Source organism: Castanea sativa, chromosome 8, assembly GCF_040712315.1.
Source record: "Castanea sativa cultivar Marrone di Chiusa Pesio chromosome 8, ASM4071231v1".
Taxonomy (NCBI): Eukaryota; Viridiplantae; Streptophyta; class Magnoliopsida; order Fagales; family Fagaceae; genus Castanea; species Castanea sativa.
The window spans coordinates 52,642,309-52,660,568 of record NC_134020.1 but is presented as its reverse complement, the minus strand read 5'-3'; the positions used below and the strand labels follow the sequence as shown (position 1 = coordinate 52,660,568).

At 34.2% G+C, this 18,260-nt stretch overlaps 2 protein-coding genes across 3 annotated transcripts; both read right to left on the bottom strand.

The window, feature by feature from the left end:
* Nucleotides 1-230: 230 nt before the first annotated feature.
* Nucleotides 231-5,999, bottom strand: LOC142605658 (exosome complex component RRP45A-like). Of its 2 annotated transcripts, XM_075777091.1 has the most exons (9): nt 5,738-5,998; nt 5,417-5,626; nt 4,863-4,958; nt 4,656-4,770; nt 4,177-4,257; nt 3,844-4,032; nt 1,774-2,042; nt 1,503-1,561; nt 231-786 (listed from the first exon to the last, which is right to left on the bottom strand). In XM_075777091.1, the coding sequence occupies exons 1-9, from the start codon at nt 5,872-5,874 to the stop codon at nt 569-571; spliced, it is 1,374 nt and encodes a 457-aa protein (XP_075633206.1). In that variant the 5' UTR covers nt 5,875-5,998; the 3' UTR covers nt 231-568. The 2 variants fall into 2 exon arrangements, with proteins under 2 accessions (XP_075633206.1, XP_075633207.1); XM_075777092.1 differs by lacking the exon at nt 1,503-1,561 and having other exon boundaries at nt 5,738-5,999.
* A 5,582-nt stretch (nt 6,000-11,581) lies between these two features.
* LOC142608256 (transcription initiation factor IIB-like) lies at nt 11,582-18,260 on the bottom strand. The gene is made up of 7 exons (XM_075779997.1): nt 17,841-18,260; nt 16,088-16,112; nt 13,957-14,086; nt 13,741-13,871; nt 13,328-13,416; nt 12,339-12,415; nt 11,582-12,259 (listed from the first exon to the last, which is right to left on the bottom strand). The coding sequence occupies exons 1-7, from the start codon at nt 18,209-18,211 to the stop codon at nt 12,126-12,128; spliced, it is 957 nt and encodes a 318-aa protein (XP_075636112.1). The 5' UTR covers nt 18,212-18,260; the 3' UTR covers nt 11,582-12,125.

Below are 18,260 nucleotides of genomic sequence, written 5' to 3'. Positions count from 1 at the left end.
ATCAAGTGACCTCAAAGTCTGAAAACTTTACACTTGACCTCTGTAAGCTCTAAAGAGAAGAATGCTAACCCAGTATCTGCAGAATATCATCGACTAAATGCAAGGTGGAGAAAAAAATTTAAATGAAAAATAAAGAAGAACAAGAACAAGAAGTTATGCCCTTTTAACTTTTGTGATAATCTAAACACTAGTTCAGTAAAACCAAGAGGATATAAGATCACGAATTCGCATAGGGCAGAATCTAATCTGTAATTCTCATTACAATGAAAAATATGGAAAGTTTACAACATCTTGAAGAGAGACTTCTATACATACTACAAAATACTACCACAACTGCTTCGAAATTACAAAAACTACTCAGGTCAGCCACCATTTGAAACATAATGGATTTCATGAATGTTACCCTATATTGTGGCAAGATTTCAAAACTAAAACATGAAAAAAAAAAATTCACATGATAATGAGGGATTCAAAATTTTAGCTGTCTGCATTCAAAACTAAAAAGATGGCTTGAAGAATTAGGTCATCAACATACATGCTAGACGAAGATATTCCTAGCAGCAAAATTTCATCTCTCACTAGTGGAGGACGACTTCATTTTTCTCTTGTTCTTGGGCTTCACAGCATCCTGTAAAGTTCTCTCTCCATTTGTCCGCAACACAGTTTCTGCCGCCTCAATATTAGAGGAAGATACATTAATATCTTCAGGTGGATCCACTGGCTTGGCTTCACCTGACATATTTTCTCCCCTTGAGCCCTGTTCTTTCCTACTTGGCATTGTCATTCCTGCGTGCTCATTAGCCATGCAGGTAAATTTACTTCAGAGAAAATACAAAGTAAAATAAAAAGAGGCAAGATGGAGCATCTCTCACTCCCTTTCTCATCAGTCATCACAGAGTTACTTATGGACACCAGTATCATATGCAGGGTAAAGCTTAGTTAAAATTCGGGACTGAACAATGAAGTCCTTGCATTTTCCAAATATTGATAAGTTTTTGTTGTAAAAAAATCCACTTTTAAAAAGCATTTCCAAACCCTGAATCAGTAAAAAATTTGGGAGGGAATAAGGAATGTGGTCATTTTAAAAAAGATTAAGAAAAAAAAATAAGCCAGAAAATTTATAAGGGCATTATTGGATGAAAGCCATGTGAGAATAATTCTTATTTATTTATTGGTAAGCACATGCACCCAATAGGTTTTGAACCCACAATCTAACCACCTCCTTCCTCTCACAAGGCGACCTGCCATCTCAATCAGAGCTCATCCGGCCATGTGAAAGAAAAAGAATAAAGGTTGAGAGAGACAGAGGGTGAGAAATATCAAGGAGAATAAATTGTTGAGCACGTAGAAAAAGTAGCTGAGATGTCCATCATTGGTATGATGCATGTTTTATCCCATGTAGATTGGAAGTTTACAATAATGGTAAAGCATTTGCCAGAAAAACGAATCACAGAAACAAGACCTAAAAGTTATTCGGTAAGAAATAAACTATAATTAAGTACCACGTGAAGCTAGAGAGGCTTTCAGGAAATCTGAATTAACACCTGCAGAGTAAGGGTCCCTGAAGAGGAACAAAAAGAGAAACTCAAAAAAATTAGATTTGAATTAAAAAAAAAAAAAAGGGGCTCAGCCCCCCTCCCAACCCCCCCCCCCCCCCCCCTTCTTCTGGATGAATGTGGGTGTGGCCAATATACTAAAATAATGTAAACACTTGTTACTAAGAGAAGCTTATCAGAAGCAATGTCATAAAGTTTTGGACAGAATGAGACATACCAACTTGAGGGGCCTCCAATGAAGTTCTTAGCATCTCCATCTATTTTGTTAGTTTGCTGTTGTTCAGATGATTTGGCTTCACCTTCTATGTCCATACTTTGATCAGTCACACTCTTCTCAGATGTCAAATTTGATCTCTCACTGTCACCCTTCAGAGGTTTGTTTTGGTTCTTCCCTATATTAACACCAGCTCCACTGATGTCCAAAGCGACCGCAGAAGGGTGGCGCTTTATCTTCCGTAATGCTCTTTCTGTGTTGTATGATTCAACCTACATCAATTTGCAGAAGAAAAATAAAAAGTAGAGCAAAGAAACATACACTTAACAGGAAAAAAATAAATAAATTTAATAGTCTGCATCAAGAGGAGACCAGTTCTCCGTTTCACATGCATAATAAACAGTTTTAAAAAGTGAAGCTTGGTGCATTAAGAGGTTCATGGCTTCAAGAAGCTTGTTGCCTGTGTTACAGAAGAAGCGTTTGACAATTATTTCCAACACACTATCTCCTATTCGCACTTAATCGCAAATTTTTTCCTCTCCTTTTTCTCTTCACAGTTTTGCACTCAACTGTGCCAAGGGATATTGTGTCATGCCTCAGATCAAATTCATGAGCCTGCGGATGACACATGGCAACCAGCAACCAGAACCAGAAAATTGTAGATGACTACAAAATTTAAAATTTATATATTAATAACCTGATTTATGACTCAACCAGCCCGGTATTCTGTTCTTCATTGGAAACATGGTCAAATTAACACCATCAATGGTTCCTGCTGAAGTAGTACCACTTCTACCCTTTGTCACACATTAAATTCCAAAAAACAGTTGGGACCAAGCAACAACATTAACTCTAAAACAGCCTCAATTTCCTTTAACCTAGGCACAATATCTCGCGTCAGCTCCAGCCACAATCATGAACTCAAACGTCCAAACAACATTAGCTAAAGTCTCTGACAACCCAAATTAACAGACACACCAATTCTAAGCCCAATGTGTCACAAAAATTCCTGGATTTGCACAACACTTGAGCTTCAAGGGGAAACTTCCTCCAGTTTTGGCCAGTCAATCCTAATGCCATTAATTCTGGAGGTAGTCTCAATCATGCACTATGCTTATAGCATTATCGATCCATGAACTAAACCAAAAACTAAAATCAACCATTTGAGGCTTTGGAAGCATCCAGTAAATTAAGATGCTCCTGAAAAGATATCAAATAGCCCTTATTGGTCATCAAAACCTCAGCAATTTGTTGTCATAGCTGAAATGCTATGACCTTGATCTTGGTCTTTTTTTTTTTAAAGATTGGTATGTCCCACACACACACACACTCCCAGTGAGTCTTGAACTCAATAACTCACCCTTCATATAGCACTTGCAAGGAGAGGAAGTGCCAGTTGAGCTAGGGCTCATTTAATTCAACTCAATAATTCTCAATTATACATTATCAGGAAATGGAAACATTAGTGAACCAGTTCACTAGTGCAACATCTTCAAAGGAAACATACCATTGATTATGCAACCCAGATCACAGATCACTAACACCACTTAAACTGACAATAATGAATAGTTAATCAAACCTAATTTGAAATTCTTTAATCTTTACATTGCTAAAGCTGTACTAGAATGCAATATGACTGACAATATCATAAATAAATTATGCCTTCACTTTTTCTTAGTCTCTCCTGGTCATGAGTATTTTTATAAACTTTTTTTTTCATTATTGGTAAATTACACAGGCACCCAATGGATCTTGAACCAATGACCTCATCCTCTACCTATACTTATAAGAGTAGAAGGTGCCAGTTGAGCTAAAACTAATTGGCAGACTTTTAAGAGGACTTGCCCAGATAAACTGACAGCAAATGGTGTTTATGAGTATATAGGGACATGAATGAAATTCTCAACGGGTTGTCTTTCACCGTAACCAGTTATAAGCATAAAATCAGTCCATATATTTAAGTTAAGCATCTTGTCCAAAAAGCTATCATGTTACTCAACTGATATATTGGTTATAAAGAAGCACAATGGAGACAGCAGTGCTAAAAAGGTTATTTTGGACAGGAAAACTCACTGCATTTTTTATTTTGGTAGTGATATCATAAGCCTTCTGACCAGCAATTCGCAAACATTGCATAATTACACTCTGCAAAACACCCTCGCCCCCAGCTTTTTGAATAGCACAAATATCATTATTTGCATTAAGTGTGGCAGTCATTCGTCCCCCCATAACAGCCTCTTCATAGTGGGTTGGGTCTACGACCTGCATGGTACCCCCATCAAATTAGAATGAGAGCCTAATGAATGAAGCTATGCTCCAAATTGTTTGTGAACTTTTTATTATAATAAAAAATTATTGATATAAAAATAATTGTTTCTGCATTATCAACAGAGAGCATTTGCATACCACAGTACTCTCATTACTGAAAAAGGCAAAGGTTACTGCTATAGGTAGGTGATGTATTATCAAAGGAAGTGGCTCCCGAACCTGTCAAAAGCAAACACAAGACAATCAACTGATTAAAATGATAGATTCAAGGGACTGAAGTATATATTGATCAGAAAATAAGTATGGACACTAGATTCCGAGAATGACATAACTACTTATTAAAAAGAAAAAATATTCCAAGAATGACATAACCAAAGTTCTAGCCAGCAACCATTTATTCCAAAATTTTCCTTTTCACTTCTTTCTCTTACTTTTGAGTACATTATTTATAACCGGGGCTTGTGCTAAAGGGCTATATTTCAAAATTGATGATGTATCTCCCATGTTTTTTCTGGATGTGTTTTCCATGTTTATAATATCATAAATCAACATAAATGTTTTCGGTTTTCCACAACAACAGTTCTTCAAATAATTTCCAAGAAATTTGCAAAGCTAACCTCAGGTGGGTGCACTATCACTTGCTGACCATCTTCTCCTCCTAATGAACACTCTGGCCTCCGAAATGTCAAGAGAGCAGCCAAGGCAGCAATATTAGCAGCATCAACAAGGTTACTGCTTTAAAAAAAAAATGAATAAATATCACACATTAGCTTCAACAAAAAAACACTTTATAGTTCTTATTGTAGGAAATACCCTTGGCTTACCCCCCATTATCAAGAATATGAAGATCAACGCGGACTGCCCATACTGACTTCCCAGAAAGAACACACAGTGATTCTGTATCCACAGCTCTGCTTTCTCTGCACAAACACTTTAAACCTTCAAATGAATCATTCCAACTCAAAAAACTTCAACAGCATTTTATTTATTTTTTTCTTCTCTAGAAAGCCAATCATATGCCTACATAAGAAGGGACAAACATAGAATATTATCACTTCTACAGCCAATTCCAACCTATTCCTGTGGGATAAGGAAATGTCTTTTGAGCCAAAACTCATTTTTCTTCTAAAAAACATTCGCAAAGTTTTAAATTTTACCGAATTAGCAAGAAGAAACATACTGAAAATAAAATGGTCAAATTCATACAAATAAGTATATGTGATTTTATAATGAAAACAATGTCTATCATTAATAAAATGACACAGCATCTTAGGCACAAAAACCGGCTTCTTCTAACACATTACAAATAAGTCTCAAAATTTAACACTACCAACAAGAACCCAATGCTGAAATCACTAAGCTTGAACGAGAAATTCACCTAAGACCGCGGTCAATTACGCGTCCCAACTCCACAGCAGCCTCACTAGGACGGCCAGGCTCGAAGGAAGGATCGGCCATGGGCGAAAACTCGGTGAACATCGAAAGCGTGCCCTCGTTGGGCCTGTCCTTGTAGGGCTGCGTCAATTGGGCAGTCACAAAGGCCATCACATGGGTCTGACCCAACTGCACCTCCGCAGACCCCTCTTCTCTGCAAAAAAAAAAAAATCAAAACACATCAAAAATTGAAACCCTAAAAAGCAAAAAGCATAAAAACATACAAAAAGGAGTGAAATTGAAAGAGAGGGGAAAAACGCAATGCCTGGAGAATTTGATGGAAATGTTGCGAAAATCGAAGGGACGACGACCGTCGATTCGGAGATCGGATTGCAATGCGGTTTCAATGAATTTCTTCTCGTTCACTGTTAAACGAAATGAATTGGCTAATCTGGTCTCCATGGGTTTTCTGAGAGAGTAGGAAAAGAGGGGTTTAGGGTTTAGTGGGTTTGGGAGTTGGGACTGAGAGTTACTCTGATAGTGAAAGTGTGAAGGTATAAACCCCAGCTAGCTAGAATCCGTTGGGTTTTTTCTTTCATTAAACCCTAAAAAACTTCTTTAGGCGCGTTTGGTTACTATCGTTTGTATTTTTATTTTTTTGGCTAAATTACTATTGTTTGTATTTAACTATTTATTCAACGTTACTTTCAAGAATAAAAAATACTAGAGGGGTAAACTATATATTTAGTCCCTAACTTTTACACTATATTTTAATTTAATTTTTAATATTTTAATTGTGTTAATTTGGTCTCTAACCTTTCAATGTTATGTCAATTTAATTTTTGCCATTATATCTTAAAGCCAAAATAAAATTTAAGTTTATTGTCACATCAATGGAAGCTAATTATTTGCTTTGGCCATTAGACACATTATCAATTTTCATTCAAAAGATAACAGCAGGGACTAAATTAACATAATATTGAAAAGTTAGGGACCAAATTGATATAATTGAAATGTTATGGATCAAATTAAAATATAGTGTATAAGATAGGGACCAGATACGTAGTTTACCCAAAATAATTTTTTTTAATTTTTTTGAATCAATAAAAATTTAATTTTAAGTGTAATAAATTATATTAGTAAGTTTTGAAGATTATATTAAATATTTTCACTTTGTTAAATGCCACACTGCGGTTAAAAAACAAATGAAAATCAATAGTTCAAGTTTAAAATAAAAGACTTTTTGTTAGATGAAACAAAGGTGCATTACATATGTTTCTACCATACTATTTATTTTCATAAAAACAATTGACAAACATTCATGAGGAAATACATGGCAAACAATTTGACCAAATAGACCAAGTTGGACTGAATAGAACCGAATGGATTGAAGTGGACAAAATAAGACTGAAGTAGACTAAATAGGATTAAAGTGGACCAAATAGAACTAAAGGGGACTGAATACAACTGAATAGGAGCAAAGTGAACATAATGGACTGAATAGGACAAAAATATACTAAATTGACCGAATATGACCAATATGGCTGGAGTAGAACATAATGAATTGAATAGGACCAAAGTGCACCGAATAAGACCAAAGTGGGCAGAATGGACTGAATAGCACAAAAGTGGACTGATTAAGACCAAATGAACCAAATAAAACTAAAGTGGAAAGAATGGATTGAATAGGACCGTATAGGACTGAATAGAACTAAAGTGGACAGAATGAATTGAATAAGACTATATAGGACCGAATATGACTGAAGTGGACAGAATGGACAGAATAAAACCAAAGTGGACCGAATAAGACCGAAGTGAACCGAATAAGACCGAATAGAACCAAAGTAGACCAAATCGGGCCGAATAAGACTAATGTGGACCAAATAAGACTGAAGTACACAATAAAAATATAAGAGAAACATGTTTGTAGTAATGGTAAATTTTAGTTTAATAATCAAATAAATAAAATAATGATGTTGTGAAACCTTAAAAGTGAGGTAGAAAATATTAGGAGTGTGCAGTCAAATCGCCAACCCGCCAAAATCGACCTGACCCGACCCAACCCAACCCGCCAGGTTGGGTCAGTTTTTAGGCCTTGGTGGGTTGGGTTGGGTTACAAATTTTTTTTCATAGCAGGTCAGGTTGAGTTTGGGTCATAAAATTTCAAACCCGCCAAACCCAATCTGACCCACCTATATATTTAGTATATATATATGTGTGTGTGCGCGCGCATATATTTAAAATATATTATATAATTAATAAATTTTTTAAAATAACCAGCTCTTCCTATCATATATAAAAGTAAATTAGTTCACACAAACCCTAGTAAATTACTATTGTTATTTAGTCATTAGTGTTGTTTGCCTTTAAGGAGTTACATTGATACTAATCTTTGGGTTTTTTTTATTATATTTATATTTATATTTTTTTTCTACTCAATTTAATAATAATAATAATAATAATAATAATAATAAATTGTCCAACCCATGGGTTCAACCCGACCCATGTGAGTTGGGTTGAATTGGGTTGAATTTTTTTTGACCCACCATGGTGGGTTGAGTCAAAAAATCCCCTCAACCCGATCCATGCACACCCCTAGAAAATATAGATAATATATATATATATATATATATATATATATATATGATTTTCAATTTTATTTATTAATTCTTATTTGACCATGCAATTCATGCATCATAAACAAATATAAGGCATTCAATGTTTGACACCTTGTTGTCAATTTGGATTTCGATGTATTTGGCATCATAAAAAAGAGTGTTCACAATTGTTATTGTAGTTGAATTTTTGGATTGATTCCATGGGCTTTACGCATATTTGGCATGTGAAGATTAGATGATCTTCATATACTTGGTCATGGTGTATTTCTTCTTCAATATGTCTCATGAATATTTCCAAGGTGGGTTTCCTATGGCTTGAAAGTTGAAACTATAACTACAATGTTGTTTTATTTTTCTATGAAGGTTCTTGTTTCTTCTATAGATGTATGGGTTGAGTTTAGCCTAGTTTTTTAAATCCTATATGATTTTTAGGAGAGTAAGTCAGCTACACATCCTTTATTGTAAATAAATTTGTGTTGCATACAAACGTGGTTTGGAAGCAAGTCAAAGACTTGCAAGCCGCTCTAAGAAAAACAATTCCTAATGGGAGTCTATATACAAGCTACATATTGGGTGTTAAAGGGAATTGTTGACATTTGACTAGTTTTTTTGTCAAATAAATAAGGAATTAAAAAAAATTATGTGCCAAATAAATAAAGAATTAAAAAAATAAAAATTATGTGAAAAATTGTAAGGCTATCAAAACTTATATGGCATAATATGAAAGAGTCTAAAAAATGTCATCAGCTATTACAATATTATATATATTACAAAGATTATAGATAAAGAAAAACAAAAAGTACAATGCTATTTTTTAAATAAGACATTTTTAGAAATACTTCTCTTATGAAAACTCTATTAAATAAAAAAAAATTAAGAAAATTAAATAAGTTTTTTTTATAATAAACTATTTACTATTGTTTATTTTATTTTGGTAAAAAGCAAAAACTTAGTCTACACAATGGGTTCAATAAATTTTCTTTTATTTTCTATTATCTACTTTATTGTAGAATTTTAATAAAATCAGTGAAATTTATTATTTGACTTATTCAGCGCTTAAAAATAGAAGATGTATTACCATTTTGGAAGAAAACAAATAATACTTCAAAGATTTTAAGAAGGATTACAAATAATAGTTGCAGCCCGATGTGAGGTAGTTTTGATCTTTATTTCTCATCTTATTAAACAAGAGGAATGTGAGATAGTTTTGATCTTTATTTCTCATCTTATTAAACAAGAGGAAATAGAGTCTCCATTCACAAAATTTGACCTCTCATTTGAGAATAGTTCCATCAAGAATTGATCATGGTTCACGGATCATTTGCATTGCACAACAAGAAAAACTTGATTAAGTACAATATTTAATGAGTTCCTCCCAATAACTCTTCAATTGTTCAAAATAAGAACTCACAGATAACTGAATTTGACACATTGCTGTAAATTACACTAGCCACCATATCTTTAGCTACTGAATCAGATCTAAGAAAGAAACATATTGCTACATCTGGTACAGGCTTGAAAAGTAGCATTTAGATATGATGGTAGAATTGAATCATAAATGAATACCACTTTGTTCTTGGCAGTGATTGACATAAACATGGATTGACTCTATATTGGATGATCGTCTCCTGTTAACAACTGCGTGACCAACACAAATCTAGAATTTTCTCATTATGAAAAAAAGATGGGTCATAATAAAAATTTGGATTGAATGAAAGAGAAGAGGTACAAGGGCATTAAAATCCAAAAAAGAAAAAAAAAATTATATATGTTACCATGATTGATAATTAGTACATGTTTAGCCAAATTCAGGAATTCTAATTGATCGTTCATTTATTTGAAGAAAACTAGGCTTACAAGATTAAGAGATTATAGAGGATCATTTATTCGAAGAAAACTAGGCCTCCAAGGTTAAGAGATTATAGAGTAGAGAAGAAGAAGAATAAGAGGAAAAGAAAGAGGAAAATCACAGATATTGTGTCATTGTTCCTTATATACATTTAGTTCTTACAATACTAACAGCAATTAACTAACTAATTCTTGCCTCAAATTCAGTAACTACTAACTAATTCTAACTCAGCAACTGTTCTAACTAACTTTAGCCCAACAGCTCCAGCTCTCCAGCTCAAGACGCATTATTACCAAACTAACCAAAACTATATGGATATAACCTTGTTTAATATTTCTCCAATATCTCACTAGAAATAAAGCTTCCTTTACCATGTTTATTAAAATTAACTATAATTATTAAACCCTAAAATATAATTAAAAAATAATGAGAGAATTAGCGTTTTATGTTATTCCCATATACGTAGATTGGCATTATTGCTATGTATTACATTACTTATGTAGGAGATTTCTTTCAAATTCATCCCTTCATTTTTGCAGCATTGTTCATATTATTGGCAAGTAAGAATCACTCATTCCAAAATTGTGAATGTAACGGAAGGACATGCAAATAGGTGTTTAGTTATCATTTTAAAAAAATGTATGGCATTTTGCAGAGTTGAATAGCTTAGACAAAATTACTATTTTGGTCTATATATTTTTTGAGGTTGTAGTCAATTTGCTCCCAACATTTTGGTAGTACTAAATTTGGTCCTTGTTATTTTCAACTAATAGTCAATTTGATCTCCACCGTCAACCTACTATCAAAATTTGACTACAAATTGAAAATAACATAGACCAAATTGATTATTACCAAAATATAGGGACCCAATTGGTAGTGACCCTAAGATGGTATTTTCACCAAATTATTATTATTTTTTTTTTTAGAAAGTTTCAACCTATGGCGTCAAAGACAACAATCAGTTTTTGGTGTAGGCGGAAATTGAATCTCAAATCTCTTATACAATCATAAAAATTTTACCAGTTAAGTTAACTGAAACCCACATTTTTACTGATAACTTATTTGTTTATTTCACCAAACAAAGCAAGTGTCCAAGTAAAAAAGGAATCACCGTAAAAAATTGGGCTGAATGTGAAAGGACTTATATAGTTTTCTATTTTCCTAATATTGGGCTTCTGAATTTCCATAAACTCTAGGCCCAATATTGAAATTCATCCCAGAGCAAAACACTTGTGAGTTGAACATTCCAATGTTCTATTTTATTCGTTCAGGCAACAAATGCCATGACGCTTGAGCTTATTGGATCACATTGAACAAGCAAAGAGCAAAATAAGGTGCTTTAGATATTTACAATTTCTACAGTTGTGTTGAAATGTTCACATCTACATGAGACTGATGGTGCTAACTAATACTAATAAATAAAGTGGAGAGGATCAGAGGGATATGCATGGTTAGCATCAGGCTTTGCATACATTCAAACTCCTGAGTACTACTTGTGGATTAAATGAAGAGAAGTACAAGTTACATATTACAAATAAGCAGGTAAGACTAATACAGACAATCTTAGAATTAACATGGTACAAGATTTCAGCATTCCATTTTGTTTTTCTCTTTTCAGCAAGGAGTATAATACCTGAGATTAACCAATCTTAACACAGTACAAGCAAACAAATGTATGAAAATACTGAGATTAAAATAACACAAAGCATCTTGATCTGGCAAGAACCTTGGATTCAATCCCAATGTTTGACACAAAATTTGAAAGCTGCTTAAAGTGGCTATAAATTTGTACAATAGTATGCAGCATTGCATAATTTACAACAAAAGGAAAACTAACACAACTGTTAGGCTCTAAGTTTTTCCCTACCCATCAAATAACAAGAAAAGAAGATCTAGATACAAATGTCACACTGTGAGCTTTTAACCCTCCACCAACTATAGTACTTTCACACACCAACTTGCTACATCAGTGTTTCATGCTGACCCTCCATTGTCCAACAAAACAAAATGAACAAGGGTTAGAGGAATATTGCTACAGCAGACAAAAGCAGTTTATTGGTTGTTGGCTTGCCACTAATTTGAATGAGACTACACATAATTGAAAAATACAAGTTAGAATCCAGACAATTTAGAAGAACAAAAAAGGTGAACTAAGATAGAAATAGAAGTTCTTCCATGCCCAAAATAACAGAAGCAGCATCTAACTCAAAAATGCTGCAAATCAGTGCAACAGTCGTTAAAATATTTTATGGGCTGCAGAGGTTCCCGAGATCTTCCTCCTTCGCATACCAACTTGGTATTAGCCTTACAGCATAGGGATAAAGATCCTTGTAGGAATTCCTGATGGTCCCTTCAGCCACTCCAGTGGAAAGAGATATGTCTGCACCCACAGGGCATAGTAACTGTTAGCTTTATCAAGTTCATAATTAGGAACATTAACATCAATCTATCTTTCTAACCTTTGAGAAGCTTCTTGTCATCTGATAGCTGAGTTATCATATAAATTACAGCTGCTGCTACTGATATTGGGCTCCTCCTGCAAATATATAAAACCAAAGCGGTAGTAATGTGAGTTTGGATGAGTTTATTAATCTCCCTCACCACCATTAAAAAGCAGTGACAAGACTTCCAGAATTCCTGCTTCCTATTCCTCAGATTTTTTTTTTTTCTTAAGTTTAAAAAGACTTCTTAGCAAAAGAAAACTTTTAAGAGGACTGTTGAGCAAACTGTGTCACAGTCAGATGCAATATTAACATCTATTTATAATATAAGCAAAAAGAATAATACAAAACTATGGTATTGGACTTGGTAGAGATAGCACTCAGCTGTGAGACAGGTATTTGAGGACTTATAGTTCCATGGACAATATCAATCAATCTCCATAAACACATTCAGATTTAAGTATACTGTAATCTTTTAATTCTTGTTACAAGAGTTTATTTCTTATATTACACTGGAAACTTCATCTTCTTCTAAAAGCATGTCCCATCTGCTAAAATATTAGTGTCAATAATTCAACAGAGCACATATATAGGCTCTGTATTAGTAAAACACCAATAAGCAATACATGGAATAACAACAGTGGTCATCTGAACTGTGGATAGCTCTAACCTCCTCAGATACTCTCACATATTGTAGACGTCAATTCACTAATTTCGACAAATACTCCCTCTGTTCCATATTGTTAGTCTTACTTAGAAAATTAAATTTTTTAAGGGAACATTATTCAAGGCAATGTTTTTCAAACAAGAATGTAGCAGATTCCCAAATTACCTTCTTAAATTAAACTTTAAAAAAAATTAAAGGAAAAAAAGATTATTAATTTTTCAAACAAAGTAAAAGGTAAGTTGGAAAAGGCATTAATCTTATCCATTGACTTTTCAAAGAGAAATAATGGAATAGAGAACTAACAATATGGACGGGGGAGGAAAAAGAAAAAAAGAACTACCTTATATCAAGCTCTTCAGATTTCTGTACAGCTTCTTGAGCAGCCTTTACTGCTTGATTAGTCATGCCAAGGTGGGAACAAAAACGTCTCTGAAAATTAGTTCAAGGTGAAAACAATGTCACCCCTTATTCTCGACAAACCCATAATGAGACATGTTTAAAAACAAAAAGTCATTCAATAGATAAAACCACTGCTATGGATATGCTAAGAAAAAGGACAATGCAAGCGACAGTTGCCAAGTCAGTGACTGTCCCTTGCTCACCAATCATTGGGCAAGATGCAGTATACACAGGGCCCACCCCATGCATATGTTGTGCAGAGCATGATGCCTGTGAGCGCCACCATTAAGGAGACATTGCATGAAAGACTGGTGTTTAGCAAACTACAGAGTATGACTGCACCATCAAACTCACCAAAAAATCCCCAGCATGTATGGTTCCCATTTCCATAGACTGACCCATCTCTACTTCCAGTTGTTTTACAATAAACTCTTTTGCACGACCAATTTCCTTCTTTGTGGCTCCATTAGCAACAGAACAGATTTCTGATTTAAGAAACATGTTCAGCGATCCTCAAACACTCACAGAAAGATAATGTCACAAAATAAAAATTTGTCAAGAGAACTTCACCTTTCACAGTGCGGGGCTTGTCTTCTTGACGACAAGCAATGTAGAGGCAAGCAGCCAAAATTGCATCCTGATTTCGTCCTCGAAGAGGTTTTTGATCTTCTACTTTCTTATATATTTCATTGGCTCGATCCTGAAAGTATAAAATTACGCATCCAAAAACAGATAAGCATTCCAAATCAAAGGCTCTCAAAATATATCAAGAAAGAACCAAAACCACTTTAATATTAGAAAAATCAAATATCACTAGCCATATATATGAGCTTAGAACAACAAAGCGAAGATAAGAATACTTTAAATAAATATTCCTAAATAATTGTATAAACTGATAAACTAGTAAAACTACTAAACTATTAGCTATTATAGATGCCAATGCACTTGTTAGCAAGTAGTCTTGAATTCAAACCCTGTTTCGGCCCTACCTTCCATTTTAAAAGTTAAAAATCTCACATGTTGGGCACACTTATTAATGGGGAGTTTGGGCCCACACATGAGGGGAGTGTTTGAATAATTGTCAAATGATTAAATCCAACCTTCTTAACAGCTTGAACTTTTGAAAAACAACTAGTAATTTATCAATGCTAATAGCCCAAGAGCAATACTTGCTTGGTGGTGGCTCTTCTTCGTAGGTTCATTCTTGCTTGTGCAAGGATGCATGATTGAATTTAACAGAGGAAAAAAGAGTTAAATTACTACTGACACCCTCTAAGTTTGAGTTTGCTTTTAAATCAATCCTTTAACTATGAAAACTTGTAATTTAAACCATCGAGTATTACAACAATGCTAATGTAACCCTTCTGTCAAAATCCATCAGATCTTGTCATTAATCCACACAAAAAGATGTTGTTTTGGACACACAGACACACACAAAAAAAAACAATGTCATTTTTAGGCAGGGTATCAGTGAAGATGTGACAGACCTAATGTAAGGGACGTATTGATATCATTGTAATAGTTGGGGGGTGTGAATTGCAAGTTTTGAAAGTAAATGGGCCAATTTAGAAGAATCCTCAAGGTGAAAAGTGCATTTTAGCTGTAAATAAATAAATAAAAGTGAGAAGCAATTATAAACCAAAAATCTGCATCAACATTGCAACGATGACTTCCACATCAAAAATGGTGATCAACAACTTTCCGGCCAACAGGTTTTCAACAACTACCTTTGTTAGCATCAAAATACAAAAAAATCAGACATGAAAGGATACTTCAACTAACATCATCAACCATTAGAAAATGAAAATAGTTTTCATCACATTACAGAATATTTCACTGTGTCAACTACTGCCAATCAGTATGAGGGGGTTTGAAAAATTATTAGCATTTTGCTGCACTTATGTCAAGATACCATATCTCCTTCTTTTTTCTTTTCTAAAAAGAAGGAGAAGCAGAAGAAGAGGAAGAAAAGTTTAAGACCATATATCCTTAATAAGAAAACAAAATTTGAAATTTTCACTGCATGATCTACTTATAATTTTTTTAATGAAAATTGATAAATAATAGGTTAAAATTTTAGTCTGAGAAGTTTAATCATGTATCAAGCTCCAAGAGGGTGAAATGAGAAGGGGGGGGGGGGGGGGGGGGGGGTTGTGGTTTTAGCTTCAGAGAAACAGGTTCATCTTATACATTTCCCCATTCAATAAGACAATCTAGAACAAAAATCCTATTAGGTGCTTAGACGTGTCTATGATGAGTTCAAGGTCCATATTAGCCCCTCTTGATTGTTTGCAATAACCGCTGAACTGAACTATGAACAAGGATTGATAACATAATAATAAGGGGCATGCTTTCACTTGATATGGCACTCATTCAACCAATTATGAGTGATATTCATACAAATGCAACATATCACTGCTGGGCCATTCAAATTCTTAAATTTTATTAAGAATGGGCATTCTAAAATAGGCAACCGACAATGTTGGATGTATCAAGCTTTTGAAATATCCATTGAAATCAAAAGTACAGGTTAGAGAGAGAGAAGGAGAAAGAGGACATCACACATATATAAGAAAGTAGAGCAATAACCACGCATCAACAAATTCAGATAGAGCGATTCAAATATTTAGACACGCATAATCAGAAAGTAACAAATATGGAAGACTTTAAAAACAGATAAATGATTTTTTAATTATCATACCTTTATTGTTGCAACAAGGCCCAACCTGAAATATCCAATGATTGCATCAGCTTTTCTAAATTTTTTGTTATTTTAATTTTTCTTTTAAGGGAGGGGGTGTTGAAGAATAGCACTATAACAAAATGCAAAGTTCAACAAGAACATGACAAATTAAAAATGTATTATGTATACTTATTCTCTGCACAAAATCTATTTCTCTAATAACTAAAAGTTACCAAATTGAGCCAATGAAAGGAGCATATATTGAAATTACATTGCATTGCTTTTAGCAAATCATTGGAATCTTTAAGGGTAGTAAAACAAAGAGAGAGAAAATCCAGTTGCTTGAATTACAAACAAGAAAAAAGACTAAACTTTAAACAATATTTTCCTAGCCATAATTAGTTTAAAAAGAAAAAGAAAAGGAAAAAGAAAAAGTAATACTGTAGACTAAACTTTCATACAAGATTAAGAAACCCACTTAAAGTAAATCCCACTCAATCATTAGATAACGTGCCCTATTTGAATAGTAGTATAGGACTCATTCTCATTATCCAAAAAGAGAAAAAAATTAATAAAAAAAAAACAAAAAGGACCTACCAATTTTCAATTCTCTTCTACTACTTTCTGACCCAGCAAACAGAGAGGGACCTGAGCATAATTAAAAATCTGAAATTGGTTCCTTTAAAAACCAAAAAGTCAGCTTCACTTATCCACAAAGATAGTAAAGTCAGTCCAACTCAATAACTTGGTCCCATCATATATAGTAATTTCACTTTTTTGGGAAAAACCAAAACAACCCAAAACATAACACTAACAGCCATTTCCATTTCTAATTTTCTCACCAACCAAACAGGAAAGTAAGAGGCCCTCACCAACCAAACAGGAAAGTAAGAGGCCCAAGTTTGAATTTTTCTTTCTCCTCAGTAAAGTTTATATTTTTCAATTTCAGGAAACAGAGACAACACAAACTAAACATTTCAGAACTGTCTCCAGCTTCCCCTTTCACTTTCTCACCAACCAAACACAGACAGACTGTTAACTCTTTTAGAACTACAAATTTTTTTTCTTTTTTCAAAACTTAGTTCAATACTTGAAATTCAAGAATTTTATTTTATAAACAAAAAAGAAAACAGAGGAATTTAAACGTTTTCGAAGACATTCTCTCATTTTCCTTCACAACCGAACAAAGTTAACCGTTAACACTCAGAGAGAGAGAGAGAAAGCATAAATACCTAAAAGTTGCATGGAAATTTTAAAATTTGATCAAACAAAGAAAACAAAAACAACCGCAATTCCTAAACTTTCCCAAGCTTTCTTGCCAACCAAACAGAGTATGGATACCTAAACCTAAAAGTTACATAGAAAATTCAAATTCAATAAAAGTAGAAAACAAAGACAGCGAATTTCCAAAGTTTCTCTCATTTTCTCATACTTCCTCACCAACCAAAACAAAGAGAGAAACAGAGTATATGCTTATCTAAAAGTTGCATGTAAATCTTCAAATTCAATTAAACATGAAAAAAAAAAAAACAAAAAACAAAAGCAATGCCAAAGTTTCTCTCATTTCTCACTAACCAAACAAACAGAGAGAGAATATAAACTATAAACAGCTAAAACTTGCATGTAAAAACTTCAAAATTCGATAAAAACAAGCAAAAACAAAAACAAAAAGCAATCCTAACAAAACTTCACAAACCTTTTTCTCAGCAACCAAACAAAGAATAACATTAAAAAAAAAAAAAAAAACAAGCGCGAACCCAACGAAACGAACCTATCAGACATGGAGGCAATGGCTTTAAAAGCCTGAAGAAGCGAGCGATCCGGGTTAGACCCACGGCTCTGCCAGCGGCCCAAACCCGAACCCAAGAAGTCACTCCCACCGTTCGCATTATTGGGTCTTGAAGATATCACGGTGGAGAGGCCGCCATCGGAAAGCAGAGGGTTGGAGGGCCCACCGACGCGAACTGGGTCGTTGTCACCGGACTCGTTGGCGAAGGTGCGCCACTCTGAGGTCTCGTCGATGGAGTGAGCCTCGAGAACGAGGCCACACTCGGAACACACGGTGTCGCCTGCGGAGTGGTCTAGCACCACCTCCGTTGCTCGCTTGCACTCTGGACATAACCACTCTGACGACGATGCCATTATCTTCCACAAGTGGATAAGTCTTTTTCTATTCTTTTTGTTTCTATTT

Excerpts from the sequence above, each read along its gene's own strand:
- LOC142605658 (XM_075777091.1), bottom strand. The coding sequence starts at position 5,874 with ATGGAGACCAGATTAGCCAATTCATTTCGTTTAACAGTGAACGAGAAG. Across the intron at positions 4,959-5,416 it reads GTAATTGACCGCGGTCTTAG|AGAAAGCAGAGCTGTGGATA; the intron begins GTGAATTTCTCG and ends GTGTTTGTGCAG. Across the intron at positions 4,258-4,655 it reads TGATAGTGCACCCACCTGAG|GTTCGGGAGCCACTTCCTTT; the intron begins GTTAGCTTTGCA and ends TGCTTTTGACAG.
- LOC142608256 (XM_075779997.1), bottom strand. The coding sequence starts at position 18,211 with ATGGCATCGTCGTCAGAGTGGTTATGTCCAGAGTGCAAGCGAGCAACG. Across the intron at positions 13,417-13,740 it reads TACATGCTGGGGATTTTTTG|AGACGTTTTTGTTCCCACCT; the intron begins GTGAGTTTGATG and ends ACTAATTTTCAG. Across the intron at positions 12,416-13,327 it reads TCTGAAGAGCTTGATATAAG|GAGGAGCCCAATATCAGTAG; the intron begins GTAGTTCTTTTT and ends ATATATTTGCAG.